Genomic DNA, 19,221 nt, shown 5'->3' with positions numbered 1-19,221 from the left:
TTAAGTCATTCAAAAATACAAAGTCTTATGTTTCCTCAAACATTTATTGTGCTTTTCTATGTGCACAATACTTGTATAAATGTTCGCCAATGCATTTTCCTAAAATAATATTATGCTAGCATGTAGACCTTGGCATGTATCTCTAGGCCTTGCTCAATTGCTCCTCCTATATTGCCACAAGCTTTCAAAGTGTCTAAGTGAAGATGACTATACGCAATGCCTTATTTTGTGTGCATCATGAGCATTCCAAAGCTTCATCTTGCATCTATGCTAAACACCCCCAATAATTAGGGCATTCAAGATACTGTGTTCGATGGTAGAAGCTCATCTAACACTTCTTATGCTTTTGTGAGCACACTAGACTTAGCATGCATGGTCACCAATGCCATGCCTAGGTACAATACCATGATTTTCCATTAGCCCAGCTTGTGGACCTCAACAATTCACTTACTCTAGGCTACTTCAAGCTCTCAAAATGCAAGTGAAGGTGACAACATTTTCAAAAGAGGCCCTCATCTCCCACAATTCTAGACTAATTTAAAGCTTCATCATTTTGTTAATGCTGGGCATATCCAACAATTACAGCAGTCCACCAAGCTAAAGCTTGTTGAGCAATGCTTGCACTTTTTGCAAGTGCACCACACTTAGCCTACATGCTCACTAATGCAAAGCCCAACAATGATTTCTATTAGAGCCCCAGCTTGTAAACCTTGGGATGTATCCTTCACTCTTCTAGATGGCACCTAGGCTGTTGCAAACTTTCAAAATGCAAACAAGGTGAATGCATTTGGAGAGAGGCTCTCGTCTCCCATGCACCCAAAGCGTTTTTGGACTTTATCACCATGTTCATGCTCAGCACATCCAGTGGTTAATGCAGTTCAAGAGACTATTCCTAAGCTCGTTGGACACTTCTTGTGACTTTGCAAGTGCAATACACTTATCAAAGTCTATGATTTTCCATTATTCCAAGCCTGCAAACCTCAGCAGGTGTATGTTCACGCTTCTTGGTTGCTTTTATGCTGCCACAAGCTGTGAAAATGCAACTGCATGTGGAGAAGCCCTCCTCATGCATGTGTCTAAAGCATTCCAAAGCTTCATCACCGTATCCATGCTCAGCATATCCATCAATCCAAACATTCAACGAGACTACATTTCGTACTGGGACAAAGATTATCTGCCAATGACAGTACACTTAGTCTGGAGATCAACAAGGATAAGAATCAGCCCCCCACACACACACAGGGTGGGGTACGTCATGAGAGAACCACTCCCAACACTAGCAAAGATGCAAGAAAAAAAATTCATCCACAAGCAATTTTATCAGTTCACCTTCAAGCATAATGATACAAATAAAAGTAAAGACAACATTGATACACTCCTTTGTCATTAATAATTAAGACCACAATGGTAATTACCAAGGTATGAGTGTTAGTTGACATACTCTGTTAAAATTTAAGAAGTTGCATGTAAATAAGAATGGGTAGCCAATGAAGGATAGCAAGCCTTCCACAAAATAATGGTTGGGGTAAGAGTCCAAACTTGTCAAACAAAGCAGTTTCACAGAAACAGGGTTTGATAATGAGCTGAAAGATCTCCAATAGGAGATGTGGGTGTATTTTCTTCAGGATGGAGGTGAAGTAGATATGGTGTAAGCTCAGCTAAATGAGGCCATCCTTTTGGATGAGGTCACTCATTCCATCCTCTTGCTAAACAAGGCCATCCTTGTGGATAAGCTCATTCATTCCATTCTCTTGCTGCCAATCTCCACTAAATAAACTGTTCACTTAAGAGCTACGTCTTATCTTGTGGATAAGCTCATTCATTCCATCCTCTTGCTGCCAATCTCCACTAAATAAACTGTTCTCCTAAGAGATATGCCTATCTTCTGTCAGAAAGAAGTCTATCACTCTCCAAAGAAACTGACTCAGTATGTAAGAGCACATTTCCAGACCCTACGAATCATTTTCTTCCATTATAATTTACTATCATTGGGGGAAATGTTTATTCCAGTAGGTTGAAACCATTGGGAGAGATGTTTATAATTTACAATCATTGGGGGAGATGTTCATTCCAGTAGGTTGAAACCATTGTTGTATCCGAAATCTATCCTCATTCAATGTTCAACGGGGTTTGGTTATCTTTGACAGTGACCCGTCCTTAAGATGCTGATCAGTGTCCACCTTGAAAGAGGTTGCCCGTATATTTCTTGCACACATTTTCTTGAAAGAAATCTGCACTTCATTACTCTACAAGCTACTTCCTCCGATTGTTCTTAATGTTGAGGAGTTCAACCTTGACAGAAAACCCAAACAAGTAGCATATCGTAATGTTCAAGATTACTAATCCTAGAGCTAGTTTATGAACATTTCAAGCATGCCTTTCCAAAATGGAAAAAAAGCAACTCTGATGCATTGGCTATGTTTTTGGTTGGAGAAGGGAAAATATCTCTGCAAACAAATACCTCTTTTAATTTCAGAAACATGAAAAAAAAAGTCTGGTTAATAGAAGATTTTGAGTATAGATAGAAAAGCAAATAGGAAATTTTCAACTCAGCTTCACAATGTGTAGAATACATGATTAGGGAGCAAAAGATTGCACACTCAGTACCACCAATGGAAAACCCAAAGAGCATGCCAGATTGTTCCCCCAGCAGAAAAAAGCCTTAGGGCAATCTTTTTATGTTTGCTCCCAAAAGGCGCAGTTTCTCATCAAGTCTATGATAGCCTCTATCGATATGGTTTGCTCCCTCAATATGGGAGACGCCCTCTGCAGCCAAGCCTGCCAGGACCAGAGCGGCCCCAGCTCTGAGATCAAAGGCTTTCACATTAGAACCCACAAGGAAACTGCAAAATTTTGATGTTACAGGGATTAGTATATCAAGTTCCTTTCAATATAAAAAAAGGGCACAGGAAGGTCCTTCCAACAGGACAAAGACTCAAAATTAAGTCCTACTGGAAACAAGAACTCTTTCTGTTTTGGGTGCTGCAGAGATCACCTAATACCTTCCCACATTCCTCCCAGATATAACAGCTTCATCTCTGTAGACAATTATTTTGGCTCCAAGCTTTTGCAACTCTGACACTTCTCAACAAAAACAGAAGGAATCAAGTTTTGTACACCTGAAGGAAACATGTAATGCATGTTGTAAGTTGTCTTTTACCATGGCCCATACGCCTTTCAAACACAGTCTCCTTTACAATACTCTCTCCATGACAGGTGGTCAAGAGTGACATTAGTTGAGGTTGTAGATCAGTTGGAAAGCCAGGATATGGTGCAGTTGTGACATCTAAACCTGTTAGATGAGAAGAAGGGCTGATCTGCAAAGAGAACAGAAAAATTAACCCAATGAGGGACAGATATGACCACAAAATAAACTAAACAGGAAGGCTTACCAACAAGGTGCCATTGTGTTGCTCAAAGATTTCACAACCAATGCTCCTCAGATTGTCTAAAACTGAGGCCAAGTGACATGGAACAACAGGAGACAAAGATATAGTAGACCGTGTGATTGCAGCTGCAATCAAGAAAGTACCCGCCTCCACTCGGTCAGGGATTATAGCAAAATCTGTACCATGCAAGACCTTCACACCTTTGATGATGAGCTCATTGGTGCCAGCACCCTGAATCTTTGCACCACATGAAACAAGAAACCTGGCAAGATCGACAACCTCTGGTTCCTACAGAAGAAACAATAACACCAAATCAGCAGGCACACTGCAAGGTACAGCTTATGTAAAATTTTGATCTCATATTGCAGCCAACTCAAAGTAAAAACAAACCGAGCATCAAGGTTTCTTCCTAGTACAGAGCATGTAAAAGGACTGATTGCTAAGGTGAGTGGCTACATTTGGCATCTTTAAATAAAGCAGGCCCTACATAGAGTGCACTACAAGTGATTGTGTAATATGCATACCTTTCTACTTGCCAAGAAAAATATACGAAGTTGATAACTATGAGGAGGTGTTTGATCACCTCAACATCAGATCAAGGCAGATAAACACACACAAAATACAAGCTACCCCAATCCATTTGAGCCTTGATTCCAACAGCCCAGGACAAAGCTGTGGCTTTTTAATACACTAGTCACCCCAGCCCTGATGTACATAGTGTTCATAGTTTGTCTACTACAAACATCTAAAATTCTTTCAAGTTCATTTGGAAAGGATTGCTTATCAAAGCGCTCCACTATCTTATCCATTGAGACAAGATTATCAGTTTCACCCGACTTTTTCATTAGCTCGCTTACACGAAAAACTGGATGTACCTTAGTTGGGGCAAGAAGTTGGAGCTTGCAAGCCATTTCACCTATCTTCTTAAGTATTGTAAATTGACCACAATACCTAGTAGATAGCTTTGAACATGTCCTATTTTCATAGTTACAAATTGCTAAAGCACCCTAAGCTATACTTGCTCTCCTTCCTCACCATGTCCTGTCAGATAAAACACAGATATGTTTTTTGCTTGTAGCAAACTTGATAGAATAGATCAACATCTTTTGGAGCCTGCAAAAAAATGAAACACTACAAGTCCTGCTGGGTCAGAATTGGTTTTCGTTCTGTATTATGCCTTCCTAATGCTACTTTATATGCAAGTTTTACCATTTCATTCATATCTTCCAAGAAATATTTCGCTGCCTGAACCTTCTCCTTTTCCAACCCCACTACCTGATGAGCTCTAGGATGAAACCCACACGTCAACATTAAGGGACTATATCCAGATTCCAGCTGAAGAGTCGTTGGCACAAATTCTTCCAATTAGTTTACCTTACTTACATATGCACAATGCATTCATTCTAGGATTTGGTTAACCCCTTCAGTTTGCGGATGATCCTTCACACTCGTGCTAAGTTTAGTGTCCAACCTCCTAAACAATATACAACGAGTACAGATTCTCTATGAACAATCTAGTCAGTTCTAGAGTTTTAACATCAGATGTTTAGAGCTCATGACTGCGAGCATGGGTGCATACCTTTGATTACCAGCTCCTGCAAAATATCGAGCTGTCCTCATCTGCTGAAAGGCATATGAAAAAACGTGAACCCTAGTCATTTTGTTCAGACTATCCACAATTACCCACACATAGTTGTGCCCCTCTGTGTCCTAGGTAATCCAACAATACAATCCATAGGCATAGTCTCCCGTTTAACTAAATAGAATTTCTAAAGGGTGGAGAAGACCTCCAAACTCTAAATTATAAGACTACAAATCTTGTTAACTCCGCACTGTTCCACAATAGGACTACCATTGAACTCATAAGTATCAAGCATGGAAGTTCTTGACCTTTCAGGACATATTCTACCTTTGTAGAGTAAGTAGCCATCATCTATGAAAAATTCCTCAACTTAAATCCCTCTTGAACATCCTTGATGTTCCTTCCAAAGTGAAAGCCCTTTCATTTCGATCCCCTATTTAAATGGTTTCCCATACTTTGGGCCATGCAAGATCAACCTGACATTTACCTCTTGATGGACTACAGCAAATTAGAAGTGAATTGAGTAAAACTCATGTCCATTTCTACTGAGGAAATCTACAACAATGTTTTATTTCTCTTTTCTATACCTTAATTCATAGTCAAACTCTTAAGGAGTTTGGCTCATCTTGCCTTATGGCCTTTTAGACCAGTTTGATTGGAGCCACTTGATGCTTTCCTAATTTTAAAAAATCATTACTTTGCCACCACACAAAAGTGCCACCACTTTTCCAAAACATGTACTATTGTATACACTTCCTCTCATAAACAAAATAATTATCCTGTGCACAGTCAAATCTTTTGCACTCAAATGCTATTAATCAACTTGTAATGTAACCACACCCATTGCAAAATCACTTGCATCAATTTCAACCATACAAGGCTTGCTGGGATCCGCTATATTTAGAAGGGTTTGTTGGGATCCACTATATTTGGAAACAAAGTTGTAGTAATAGCTACCTTAAGCTTTTGAAAGCTTCTTTTTGGTCTATTTCCCATTTAAAGTCTTTCCCTTTCCCTTTCAGTTTATCGGTCATGGGAATAGCTACCTTCGCACAATCTCGAACAAATCTATGATAAGTTCTTGGAGGTGGCCGCTCCATAATGGCCCCAACTTTTGCTGCATCCATCCTGATTCCCTCTTCCGAGATAATAATCCCTAAATACTTCACCTCTTATGTAATGCGCTTGGTCACCATACCAAGCAACACATGGAACAAGCAAAGGCAGATGACATGATAGGACAGCTGTACACAAGATGAAGGCGATGACATATCATAGAGTGCAAGATCATGGGCGGTAGGATTGTGTCTTGTTAATTATAGGCAGCAAGTCAACACTATATTGTGCTTGGCTGGCAATGACGTTTCCTGAGCAGGACATTAAAAATAGTTTTGCTAATATGGCACACTTTATTAAGCTGGTGCTCTAGTCTTGTTGGCAAAAAGGAAGGATGGAAGCTCCCACCTACATGTGGATTAAAGGGCACTTAGTGAGCTCACCATTAAAAAAAAGTTTCCCTTGCCACAAATAGATGAGTTATCAAATCAACTAGGAGGCTTAAGTGATTTTCAAGAAGAGGAGCTAGTCTCGATGGTCCAAAGCACCATGCACATCACAAGGAGACAATTTCTCACGGCGCCAAAGCACAGATCCATGCTTTTGCATCATTCCCTTGAAGTAAAGGACAAGCCAAGCAAAAGAAAGGGAAGAAGTCCAAGAAATCAAAGCCGTCTTCCAACTCTAATACAAATACACACGAAAAGGTACAAAGCATATCCTTAGTGTCCATACTGAGGAAAGACCTCACACCCCAAGGAGAAGTGTCAAAAGAAATACCCTCACCTTCATCGAAGCCTCCCTCTACCTCTAATTCTACACCCACTATTACTATCAAGTCAGTGTTCCTTCACATCCATCAAATGGAGGACCCTTCCTTGGCTCCCTACTCTTCTAAGAGGCATTTGCTCGTCAATAGTGGTACATCAAGTCATATGACTCCCCGAGAAAATTAGCTCCAAGATTTCCATACTCATGAGGGTACAATGACTATAGATGACTTTGGATCGTTGCCCATTTGTGGTGTTGCCACTGCCTTTCTTACTTGATTGTCCATCTTCGAGTTTCATCTTGAAAGTCCTACACGTTCTTGAAAACCAATTGATAAATCTATTCTATATGGCAATAAAGATAAACTTACAGCACATGCACTATTCTCTTGCATAGTAGACAACACTAGATTGGCCCTCAAGGTGAGTGTTCCTTACGGTACTTCTTCAATATTGAAGATGAGCCTTTACATAAACCACTTGTGACTCGCCCAACTGATCAACACAATTGTCACATACCAGCACGCTTTTTGCTAATGATTCCTTGTGTGCTTGGCTCTTCAATGGACCAAATTTGCTCCAATTTCTATGTCCTTAGTTAATATCACCAACTCAATGAGCTTTGAATCTATCTCAATTACACACACAATCCAATGTGTCTTCAAGTATACAAATGTGCAATCACTCCAATGTTGACCACCATGACATTGAGCACTGCATCCATGGTCTCTCACTACTGCCACAATGCAATCATGAATCTCAATCCCAAACCAATCTGATTCGTCGAATGAGACCTCAGCCCTGATTGTCCAATAATCTTAAAGCTTTGCTCTAACCAATGCACATTCAATTCACTATCAAATTGAAGTAACTCAGGCCTATAAGCCCTAGTCTCTAGCATACATTTACCCTGAGATTAGATGCTGAATTTAATGCTTTCACTAGCTGGAAAGTCAGGCCTACATGTCTAAATACATTTTCTATGATATCTGCCCCGAATCTTCAATGATTTGGTGACAAAAAAACAAGGGGGAAATTGGGGGTTTTGGTTGGAATGTCTGCAGCAAGCAATTCCACACCCAAAATGACCAATTTTTGCAAACCCCAGCCACTAATCTTGTAAACAACAAACCCTAATTCTGATCTGCTGTAAAACACATCTTACACAACCTGAGAGAGAGAAAGGAGAAGAAAGAGATTCATTCACGACTGTCCAGCACACACTATTCAATTTTTGCAAAACCTAGCCACTAATCTTGTAAATAGCAAATCCTAATTTTGATCTGTTGTAAAACACAGGTTACATAGCCTAAGAGACAGAAAGGAGAAGAAAGAGATTCATTCCCAACTTTCCAGCACCTAAAGATGGTGGCAAGAGGGGGATATAAGGAATAGGGTGCAATGTGAAACTTTCCTTAAATTAAAAGTTTGCACCTTGGAATTGAGTTACATTCAATATTTTGCCCAGTGAATTAAGTTATGATGAAAGTTTGCACCTTGAAATTGAGTTAAATTGAAAGTTTCGCGCAATGCGAGCAACTCACTCAGGGCACTTAAGTTATTAAGTAGGCCCTGAGCTAAAGTTTTGTCTAGTGAGCAACTCACTTATGATTATCGATTAAGTCACTAATTAGCCCTTAATCAAAAGCATGATCTAATTAAGGAGCAATTGGTTATTCACTTGAAAACTTAATCTTGGCTATTTGGGGTTTTAATTCTCTCTGAAATTTTCTAGCAATCCAAGTTTGGAGAGCAACCAAGCACACTACCGTTATTGCATGTATTGTCAATGTACAATGTTCATACATGCTTCCAAGTAACCAAGCGCACTATTGTTACTCCATGTCCTCCCAACTTTACCTTTAACCTTGTAATCTTTATCATTTTCCTTATGCATCAAATTTTTATAAACTGGTGGTTACGAAGGCACAGAAGATACCACTCCTACCTTTGCATCTGCCACACCCATGCTTGGGTTATTAGGACCAGCTCCTAACATCTGCATTCCATACTACCCTAGAAGGTCTCCCACCTGTCCATACAAGCCTAGTTGCAACACTAGCTGCATGCCAATATCACATTCTTGATTATACACCACCAAACCATATAATTGCTACAAACCAAGCTATAAACCAACAACATAAGTTCCTTGCATACTAGGATTATCTAATGCATTGCCATCCATGGCCTGGAACCATGAACCACCTCAGAAATGACCTGGATGTGTAGATGGTGGCTATTTAGTTGGATGCCCAAATTCCAAAGTCTTATCTTGATTTCCATACTTCATTGAATTTGTTTTTGACAGGGGCACAACAGCCCCTCGCATTCATGAACTTCACCGGCCTCTCGTTGCAAGAGGAACACATTCGAAATAATATGGCTTTGAGACCAAGTGATATAGCTATGCTTTCTAGGTATAAAGGCAAAGGCATAGGCAAGCAACAAGGGAAAATCAACCCAAGACTTATGTGGGACAGCCATCTACCAAGGCTGCTCAATACACAAAGAATGGAAAGGAGAAAAGTAAATGCCACTACCACAAGAAGCCCGGCCACTACATAGGTGAATGTAGAAAGAGGTTAGCAAAGGAGAAAAAGGTCTTAGGCTTGGCTGCCCAAGAAACATCGGCCACTCGGTCTTTGAATGGTGATGCTTTAGCCAACTTGGTTGAGAAGAATTATGCATTTCCCACTTGCAATTATGATACTTCTATGGCTGATTTAGCATTTAATGCTGCTAAAACACAACATACATGGTATTTTGACAATGGGGCATCCCGTCACATCACTTCTCGAAAGTTTTTGTTCACATCTATGCAGTCAGCCCCTGCGAGGAAAAGAGTGCCTTGTGCAAAAAGCTCTAGTTATGATGTTTGTGGTGTTAATACATGAAGTGATAAGTACGCAATGGAGATAAGATATTTAGTAATGACAACAGCATAGAAAGAGAGAAAGAGTGAGCAATAATAGAGAGTAGAGAGAGTGTGAGATGCACGATATGTGGGTACAATGAGTTGTACATCTTTTAGGTTTTTTTAGATAGATATATGTAAAGTATAAGTACTAAGGGTGTGTTCACACCTGAGCATGTACAAAAGGCATGGTGGCCCTTTATCCCCAACAAGCTCTCACCTAAAGGCAATGTGCCTTAAGGTTGAAGAAAAGAAGCAACTAAGTCTAAGTATATACAAAGTTGAAATACATATACTATCCAAATCCCATCATCTATCAGCAGTGAGCAAACTGCTCTGCTGGAAGACCCTTTGTGAGAAGATCTGCAAGATTATCATTTGTATGTACCTCGACAAGCTCAATGCTTTTGTTGTCAAGTACATCCCTATAAAGCGATATTTCACCTATATGTGCTTTGTCTTTGTATGAAAGACCGGGTTTTGTGCTAGCATGATAACACTCTAACTATCACAATGGAGAACAAGGGTCTCGGTAGTGCCAAGCTCTTCCACCAAACGTGAAAGCCATAAAGCCTCTTTGCATTCCTCAGTGGCAACCACATACTCTACCTTTGTAGTAGATAGTACAACACACTTCTATAGCTTGGAGATCCAGGAAACCGCTCCCCCTGTGAAGGTGAATACATACCCTGAAGTAGACTTCCTGCAGTCAGCATGACCAACATAGTCTGCATTCATAAAGCCAACAATAGATGCCTTCTGCTTAACCACTTTCACCGCAAATGCTATGTCAGGACGTGTAGCAACCACAGCATACATCAAGCTACCCACAATTGAAGCATACGGAATTTTCTCCATTTCACTCTTTTCGTCATCAAATGTAGGGTTGTCCTTTGCACTGAGTTTCACATACGGAGGCAATGGTACATCAATTGCTTTCCCCCTCTCCATATTGAAATGCTGCAAAATCTTGGATATATATGCATGCTATGACAGATAAAGAAGACCTTTCGATCTGTCCCTAAGTATACACATGCCAAGAATGTGATTTACCCCTATCTGGCTATTTGTATTCCGGGTCGACCTACGGATGCAATGATCAATGTTTGTTGGTTGTTCAGCTTGCAAATCGGCATTAACAGCTTGATGTTCAAATGGTTCAGCATGCTATCCTACCTGTTCCAGCTGTTCTAATGGCACATTTTCTTACTAAAACTATGGTATATCGTGGGCAACTTCTTGTTAATCGATTTCAACATCATTCCCTGCATTTATAGGTCATTTACAACAAGTATTTGCTGCTATACAATGGGCACTCTTTGTTATCCTATACGTATCTTTTCTCGGAACACAACCCTTCTAACTTCCTCGGTCTTTTCAAGCTGTTTAAGCATGCGATCTTCCCGGAAGATAACATCACTGCTATGTACAATTTTTCTTTTCTCAAGATCCCATAATTTATACCCCATTTCACCCTCGCCACCATATCCTAGGAAAATGCATTTACAGAACTTTGGCCCCAACTTTGCTACATTATTCTTTGCGTATGTATACAAATGCCTTGCAGCCAAACACACTCAAGTGTGCATACGAAGGTGGCTTGCTTGACCACACTTCCTAAGGGACAACGATCTATTCAGTGACCAATCTATCAAGTATACAGTTGTCATAACCACCTCAGCCCAAAATCCATGAGGTAATGCAACATGAGACAACATGGCACGGACCTTCTCCTAAATAGTCCTATTCATACGCTCTGCAACATCATTTTGGGGTGGATTATAAGGGGCAATGAGCTTCCTCTTTATCCCTTTGCTATCACAAAAGGCCGAAAAGGCTTTAGACACATATTCCCCACCATTGTCAGAGCGAAGACACTTTATTTCTTGCTGGTCATATTTTTAGCAAGTGCCAAGAATTTTTTAAACTTAAGCAATGCCTTGTCTTGACAACAAATTGGATAAACCCACACTTTGCATGTGGCATCATCAATAAAAGTGATAAAATATTTCTTTCTCCTTATAATGAAAGAGACTTTTTATGTGATGTTCGAGTATGCTTACCAAATATGCAATGATCACAATGATTAAAATCAGCATATATCAAACGTAGCAAATAACCCAAAGGAAAAAGTGCTTTCATTCCAGTTTGACCCATGTGGCCCAACCAGCTATGCCACAAAGACATACTTGGCTGCTCGATTATAGCGACAATGTGATCACGCACACTAGATACATGTAATGGATACAGAGTGTTACTCTTAGAGCCTTTAGCAGCAATCCTAGATCCCTTACATATTTTCCATTTGCTATCCCCAAAAGTGGTGTGATAGCCTTCATCATCTAGTTGTCCTATGTTTATCAAGCTTTTCTTGAGCTAGGATATATGCCTCACATTATGCAATGTGAACATTGAACCATGCTGAAATGCCAACTGCACACTGCCAATCCCCACAATGTCGCATGCATAGTTGCCCCCCAAGTGGACAACACCATGTCTACCACCACTATAGTCAAAAAATCGCTCAGGTGTGGTGTTATATAAAATAAAGCACCTAAATCAAGAATCCAAGTGTACATGTCATCATCAAAATTTGAAATCAATGACTTGCGCTAAAAGAAGAAGCAAAGAGTACATCATTGTCACTATCGCCCTCGTGACTGACTACATTGACTTGCTCTATCTTCACGCTGCTCTTCTTTGCAAGTTGGCTATCCTTTTTCTCATCTTTGCTATCATCAGTGCTTTTGCCCTTGCCCTTCTCTTTCTTCCACTTAAAGCAATCCCACTTGAAATGCCCTTTCTTGCCACAATGATGGCACTCTACATTTTCCCCCCCAAGCCTTGCTACGTGCTTTGTTTCCAAAATTACCCTTTTGCTGGAATTTGCCTCTAGTATATAGTACATTGGAAGACTTGTTTGCTGAATTATTTTTCCTATTTAGTTCTTCCATTAGTAAAGAGTTCACCACATCTGAATATAACATCATGGCATTGGAGTTACTCATCGTTGTCCTAAACGTGTCCCAACTTTCACGTAAAGTGCACAGCAGAAAGGTTGCTTTGAACTCCTCATCAATGCAGAATTCCAAAGCAATCAGCAGGCTGAAAATAGAGTTAAACTCATTTAAATGTAGAGACACGGTTGTGCTTTCCTTCATACGAAGGTCCATTAATTTTTTCAACTAATAAACCTTGCTTGCTGCACTTTTCTGAGCATATAACTCTTCAAGTCTTTGCCACATATCATAAGCAAATTTCAATTTCTCTATGTTCAAGAGCAAAGTATTTGACACTGAAAGCTCAATGGTAGAGCGTGCAAGCTCATCTAACTCATTCCACTCATCTTGATCCATGGTTGCTGATTTTATTCCTTTTGTCTTTATGAGCTTCACCTTTTTCTTCTTCACCAAGACATAATAGCATTGCTTCGACCATATAGCAAAGTTATGTGCACCCTCAAGCTTCTTAATGTGCAAAAGATTATTTCTATCACTGCTGCCAGCCATGATTCACAACTCAAAAGTGACTCAAAAGTCAACAAATGTAAGCCCAACCGTCACACTATTGACCAAGGTACAAAACAAGTACCAATCAGCAATGAAAAAACCAAGTAATTGCAGAAATTTCAGATCTGCAAATCAACTTTCAGAGTCACAAAATGTGTGCTACAGCGCACCACAAATAGTTGCAGTTGTGTCACAGGCTAATACATCAATTGCATGAGAAAACCCCCAATTTTAGCTGCAATTTCTGTTCCAAATCCACCCACGGTCAGAAATTTGACTCACATGGTCAAAAGCCCCAAATTTTCTCTACTCCAACTGCTCAAATTGCATCAAACGTAACTCCCACATACATTCCACAATCCAATTTTGCCAAAATTTCAGAAATTTTGCAAAATCCCCAAATTTTTCGGAGGTCCAATGTGCTCAATTTGCATAGAAATTACACTGCAAGTACATACCAAGTCAAAATTTGACACAAATTTTGCAAAAGCCTTGAATTGTGCAAGGTCTAATGTGTCAAAATTTTAGGAAATTGTACCTGTCCCATTGCAATTTCCACATATACATGAAAAGCCCCAATTTCTGAGACCCAAATGTGTGCAAATTCCACAATTTTACTCACTCAAGTAAAATCTTTGAACATACGCTGAAATCCCCAATTTCCAAAAGTAAATGCATGTCCAATCTCTCAAATTTGTCAAACTTTGGTTATAGTAGGCACACGAAAAGCCGCATAATTTTAACCAAGGATAAACCTTTTGAAAAAAAACATGATTTCTTCATTAAAAAAAGGCATGGACTGGAGATGTTGCGCGAAACCTATGCCTAGGATCTGCCGCCAAAGTATCGATTGACTGCCGTTGTAACCTATGCTAGCTGAGACTGACTAGAAAGACTGTCACCAGTCTGCCAAACAGATCCTCGTGACCTGTGACTTGCGCCTGCACCCTACGAGGCCTATAGCTTGCACCCTGAAACCTGTGTGACCTGCAAGCTATCCCTGGTGTCCTACTCCTGATCAGAACTGAAGGCAACAGCTTGAATGGGCTCCAAGAAAGTGGGCTTGTGATGACCATCGCTTTGATACCAGTTTGAAGTGATGGGTGTGCAGTGGATCTGCAATGTTCAGCAATGGCAATGGTGAAGAAAGAGAGAGAAAGAGTGAGCAGCAATAGAGAGTAGAGAGAGTGTGAGATGCATGATGTGTGGGTACAATGAGTTGTACATCTTTTAGGTTTTTTTAGATAAATGTATGTAAAGTACAAGCGCTAAGGGTATCTTCACACCCAAGCAAGTACAAAAGGCACAGTGGCCCTTTATTCCCAACAGTACAATTGTGCTCACTGTTGTAGATGGATCAAATTTTCAGCTCATGAACATATTATTTGTGCCTAGAATTACTAAAAATCTTCTTACAATTTCAACTTTTAATAAGCAAGGCTTTCAAGTCATCTTTGAAGATGACAAATGTATTGTCAAAGATAGAGAGCTTGATTACGTTCTTTGTTTGTCAAGTAATTTGTACAAAGGTCTCTTCTTATTGGATACTTATGAGAGCAAATCTCGTCATGCTCTAACAATCAATACACTTACTCCCACTATGCAAAAGTCGGAGCTTTGGCATGCTCCATTTGGTCATACGAGCTTTGGTAGTCTAATGACACTTCAATGTCGTCAGATGGTGGATGCTTTGCCTCCCATTGATACTCTATCACCCATGCATGTGAGGGGTATATGCTTGGGAAAATATATCACTTTGGTTTTTGTTGGGTGTAAAGTCCCTTAATCTGCATGTGTATATAAACTTATGAGTGTGAACACACCCTTATTTGTACCTTTACATATAAATACATGTAAAGTCCCTTCAGGTGTAAAGTTTCTTAATCTCCGTGTGTATATAAACTTACGGGTGTGAACACACCCTTATTTGTACCCTAACATATAAATACATTTTATTCTTTGTGTACTCACACAAAAACTCGTAGACTCATCTTGAGATTCTCTCTCTCACTCTCAACACTGCTCCTGCTCCATTTCTATCTCGCACTTCATTGCTACGGAAAGAGTGTGCATGTTTCCCAAGGATAGTGCGAGTCACTTTTGGGTATGCGAAGGAGAGTCAAGCACCTCACCTTTTCAACTAGTCAAGTGTGAGTAAGCATTTGACTTGACTAGGCGTCAATGTCTTCAACAAGCGACAGCCCATTGACAATTGTCGTGACCAGAGGAAAACCAAGCACAACAAGCCAACAATAGCATGACTCAAGAGGTAGGTCGGCAGGCAACAATGCAGGTCACACATGGCGCAACAGGTCAAGTGACTCAACAGGCAAGTCAACAAGTGACGGCACAAATTCGACGTGTCGCGCCATGCCCAATATGTCACACCTGACCTGTTGCGCCATGTCCAATTTGTGCCGTCACTTGCCGACTTGCCTATTGAGTCACCTGGCATGTCGCGCCATGTGTGACCTGCATTGTCGGCATGGTGCGACACGTCCAATTTGTGCCGTCACTTGCCGACTTGCCTGTTGAGTCACCTGACCTGTCGCGCCATGTGTGACCTGCATTGTCGCCTGCCGACCTACCTCTTGAGTCATGCTGTTACTGGCTTGTCGTGCTTGGTTTTCCTCTAGACACAACAGTTGCCGATGGGCTGTCGCTTGCTGAAGACATTGACGCATGGTTAAGTCAAATGCTTGCTCACACTTGACTAGTTGAAAAGATGAGGTGCCTGACTCCTCCTTCGCATACCCAGAACTGACTCGCACTATCCTTGGGAAACATCTTAGTGATCACTTGCAGAACTGGGATTGTTGCAAATGTATTTTTGGTAATATTGCTGAAATGGAGTCACGTTGCAGTACTGTACACATGGATTGTATGCTGAAATTTCAGTTATATTGTTGAAAGTCATTCCTTCTACTGCTATACATGAACTTGGATAAAATCTTGCTCTTATCTCCTAAAAATTTGGGCTGAAATTAGAGGAATATGTTAAGAAACCCTTCACCCACAGTTTGCGTTTCTACGTTTTACGTTTAGGGTTTGCAGCCCCAAAAAGGGGCGCCACCCTAGACTGACTGTGCCTATTTATAGCCACTCTCTCGCTCATTCTTTACGGCTGATTCATTCAATCCGTCACCTCTTCTCTCCAACCTCTCCACTGCCCTCACACCCCTTCAGGAGGACATTGCGGTTCGTGGTCCGTGGCTGTCTTCATCATCTTCCTTGTGCTACAGACCCTTGTTCTCTTGTATCACATTCACTCCATGATTCAAATCTTCATCATTCCATTCATTAGAGTTTCTTCTCTCTTCTCTTCTCTTCTCCATGTTTGTCGATTTCACTCCGTGTTCCTCCCTGCAAACCCTACTGTCTTGATGGTATGTCATCTTTTGACATGGTATCAGAGCTAGGTCTGCTCAAACAGTAGCAAAGATCATTCACTCCAATGACAGCAAAGACCGATACCGAGTTCAGCATCCACTTTTCTTCTTCTTCCGCTGCATCAAAATCTCGTTTTTGCAGGTTTCAAGTGTTTTCAGCTTGCCGCCCACACCCCTTTCGCAGAGGACATCACAGTTTCAGATATCCCTTGTTGTCATCTACAATCTGGCACCTGTTTCCAGCCTTCCATCCACAATTCGCAACTGTTTACAGTAGAGCGACTATTGTTGATCGCCCTCCATTCAGAAAATAATCTCGTTTTTGCAGATTTCAAGTATTTCAGCTTGCTGCCCACACCCCGAACGCGGAGAACATTGCGATCCAAGCTGGCCATTGCTATCTATAACAGTCTGGCACCTGTTTCCAGCCTACCATGCACTGTTTGGAGCTGATTTCAGCATACTCACTGCTGCTGCTGGTTTTTTCTGCGTTTTTAGTTTTTCTCTCTCCTGCAGCCTGCGTTTTTAGTCTTTCTCTCTCCTCACCTGCGTTTTTCTACTGGTTGCAACCTCTTACTGCTAGTAGCATCCTCCTCCCACTGGCAACTCACTTCCAGCCCTTCCACTACCTTGCTAGCCCTTGAGGCGGACATTGCAGTTCATGGTTCATTTCTTCAGCAAGGCACAATGGTACCATAGTTTCTCGAAACGCCATTTCAAAGCTGCCGAAACGCACTGGCCGTTTCGCATTGCTACCGCCCGTTTCGGTACTGGTTATCCAGCAAGCCGAATCACGATTTGAGTTCGATTCCAAGCTTCCCGACTCGCGACTCGCATAGCACACTAAAGCTCTCGCCTACTCCTCGGATCTCACGATTTGAGTCTGGTTCTAGGCTTCCCGACTCCCGACTCACGTGGCACACTCGAGCTCTCGCCGCCTCCTCGAACCTCCAGCTCTTGCCTCCTTCCGAGTCTCCTCCTCCTCCTCCTCCTCCTCCTCCTCCTCTTTCCATAATCCATTACCTAAAAATTAATCATCATATCATGGCGTTGGACCCATATTGGAGGCACAGCACTCCAATCAAGGGATACAAGGGCTCCGACGGATCAAAGAAGTGGGGGTGCAACTATTGTGGATTGAAGAAATCGGAGAGTGTAACGCATGTGAAAGACCACTTGGCATGCGTTCCCAACAAAGACATCGGGCCTTACGCAAATGTTCCGGTAGAAGTAACAATAAGTCTCCATCTTTGGCGCCGAAAGCGTATGGGTATTGAGCTAGAAGAGGATGAATCCTCTCATCCAACACCACATCAGGCTAATGAAGCACAAGTGGGGCAAAGAGAGGCTAGTGGGCCTAGTGGCACTAGCTAAATTGGAGGTGCCAGTGTCCTATCAAAAAAAAGTGCATCCATATCCGTATCGAATCCATGTGCAAAAAGGACCCCGTTGCCATCTTCTAGTGGTGGTGGGCAAAAGGACTCCTTGCATGGTGCAAGTGTCTATGCACGACTTCAGAGGTAGGCAATTGTGGAGGCAACTAGGAAACTCACACGCTTATTTATTCGGTGTGCTATCCCTTTCAATGTGGCTACTACACGTCAATGGAAGAAGATAATCAGGGCAGTAAGCTGCATAGGGTGTGAGTGGAAAGACTCATCCGCAAATGCATTATGCACATGGGAGCTTCGAAAGGAGAAAACATCCATAGAGGCTCAATTGGAGCCCTTGAAGGAGACACGGGTGAAATATGGATGCACAATATTATGTGATGGATGGTCAAATATGCACCGAAGGAATGTTTACAATGTTTTGGTACCTTCCTGTAAAGGCACCATATTCATTAAGGCCATCAATGCCTCTACCTCAAGTCTTACCGTCACAGGAGCTTTCATTTGGGAGCACATGGGACAAGTCATCATGGACGTAGGAGTCCAAAATATGGTGCAGGTGGTGATAGATAATGGAAGCAATTGTGTATCTATGGGATGTATGCTTGAGAAGGAGTTTCCTAGCATAGTATGGACTCCATGTGCATCCCATTGCCTCGACTTGCTTATTGAAGATATTGGGCAAATATCTTGGGTGGATGACATTTTCAAGACGGCAACAAGTATCGTAAGATTTGTGAAGAAGAGGCCATCCGTCATAAGTATGTTTCGAGCCAATAGCACACTTGAGCTATTGAAGCCCTCCACCACTAGATTTGCTTATATATTTATTGTATTGGAGAGGTTCCCGTTCAAATTTAATTCGGACCATTGTATGCTAGAAATGGCTCACATGGAGTGAGAGAGTTTCCAAAGGCTCTTGCTTTTAGGCGCAATATTTTAAATGAGAGTTGGTGGGTTGAGACAGAGGCATTGATCAAAAGTCTCACTCCTATTTGCATTGTATTGCGCATCACTAATATTGCCCACTTAAATGTTGACATAGCAACAAAGAAACGCGTTTCTTTGCTTTCAAAACTTATGAAACGTTTCGGAAAGTACGAAACGTTTCTTTGCATAAAAAACATAGGGAGGGGGACCCCGAAAAAAAAGCGTGAGTTAGTCTGTAAAAAAACAAAGATTAGTGTGACTCTATGGTCGATGGAAAAAAAAAAGCAAAAA

At 41.2% G+C, this 19,221-nt stretch overlaps 1 protein-coding gene across 4 annotated transcripts in view; it reads right to left on the bottom strand.

Annotated features, from left to right (window-relative positions):
- Positions 1-2,448: 2,448 nt before the first annotated feature.
- The window catches only part of LOC148025505 (uncharacterized), a 62,509-nt gene continuing 45,736 nt past the window's right edge, over positions 2,449-19,221 (bottom strand). The window contains exons 3-6 of one of the 4 annotated variants that reach the window (XM_087692675.1): positions 3,393-3,677; positions 3,161-3,317; positions 3,003-3,075; positions 2,449-2,843 (exon numbers count right to left, since the gene is read on the bottom strand). In XM_087692675.1, the coding sequence (XP_087548801.1) occupies positions 2,663-2,843; positions 3,003-3,075; positions 3,161-3,317; positions 3,393-3,677 (696 nt within the window). In that variant the 3' untranslated portion in view covers positions 2,449-2,662. Of the gene's footprint in view, positions 2,844-2,995; positions 3,082-3,160; positions 3,318-3,392; positions 3,678-19,221 lie in introns of all 4 variants that reach the window. The other 3 variants (XM_087692673.1, XM_087692677.1, XM_087692676.1) reach the window with 3 other exon arrangements.

The sequence above is a fragment of the Lygodium microphyllum genome, chromosome 14 (assembly GCF_053477565.2).
Source record: "Lygodium microphyllum isolate KBCC chromosome 14, Lygodium_microphyllum_v1.1.10, whole genome shotgun sequence".
NCBI classification, from domain to species: Eukaryota; Viridiplantae; Streptophyta; class Polypodiopsida; order Schizaeales; family Lygodiaceae; genus Lygodium; species Lygodium microphyllum.
Note: the sequence above shows the minus strand (reverse complement) of the source record. Positions and strands in the feature narration are given on the sequence as shown.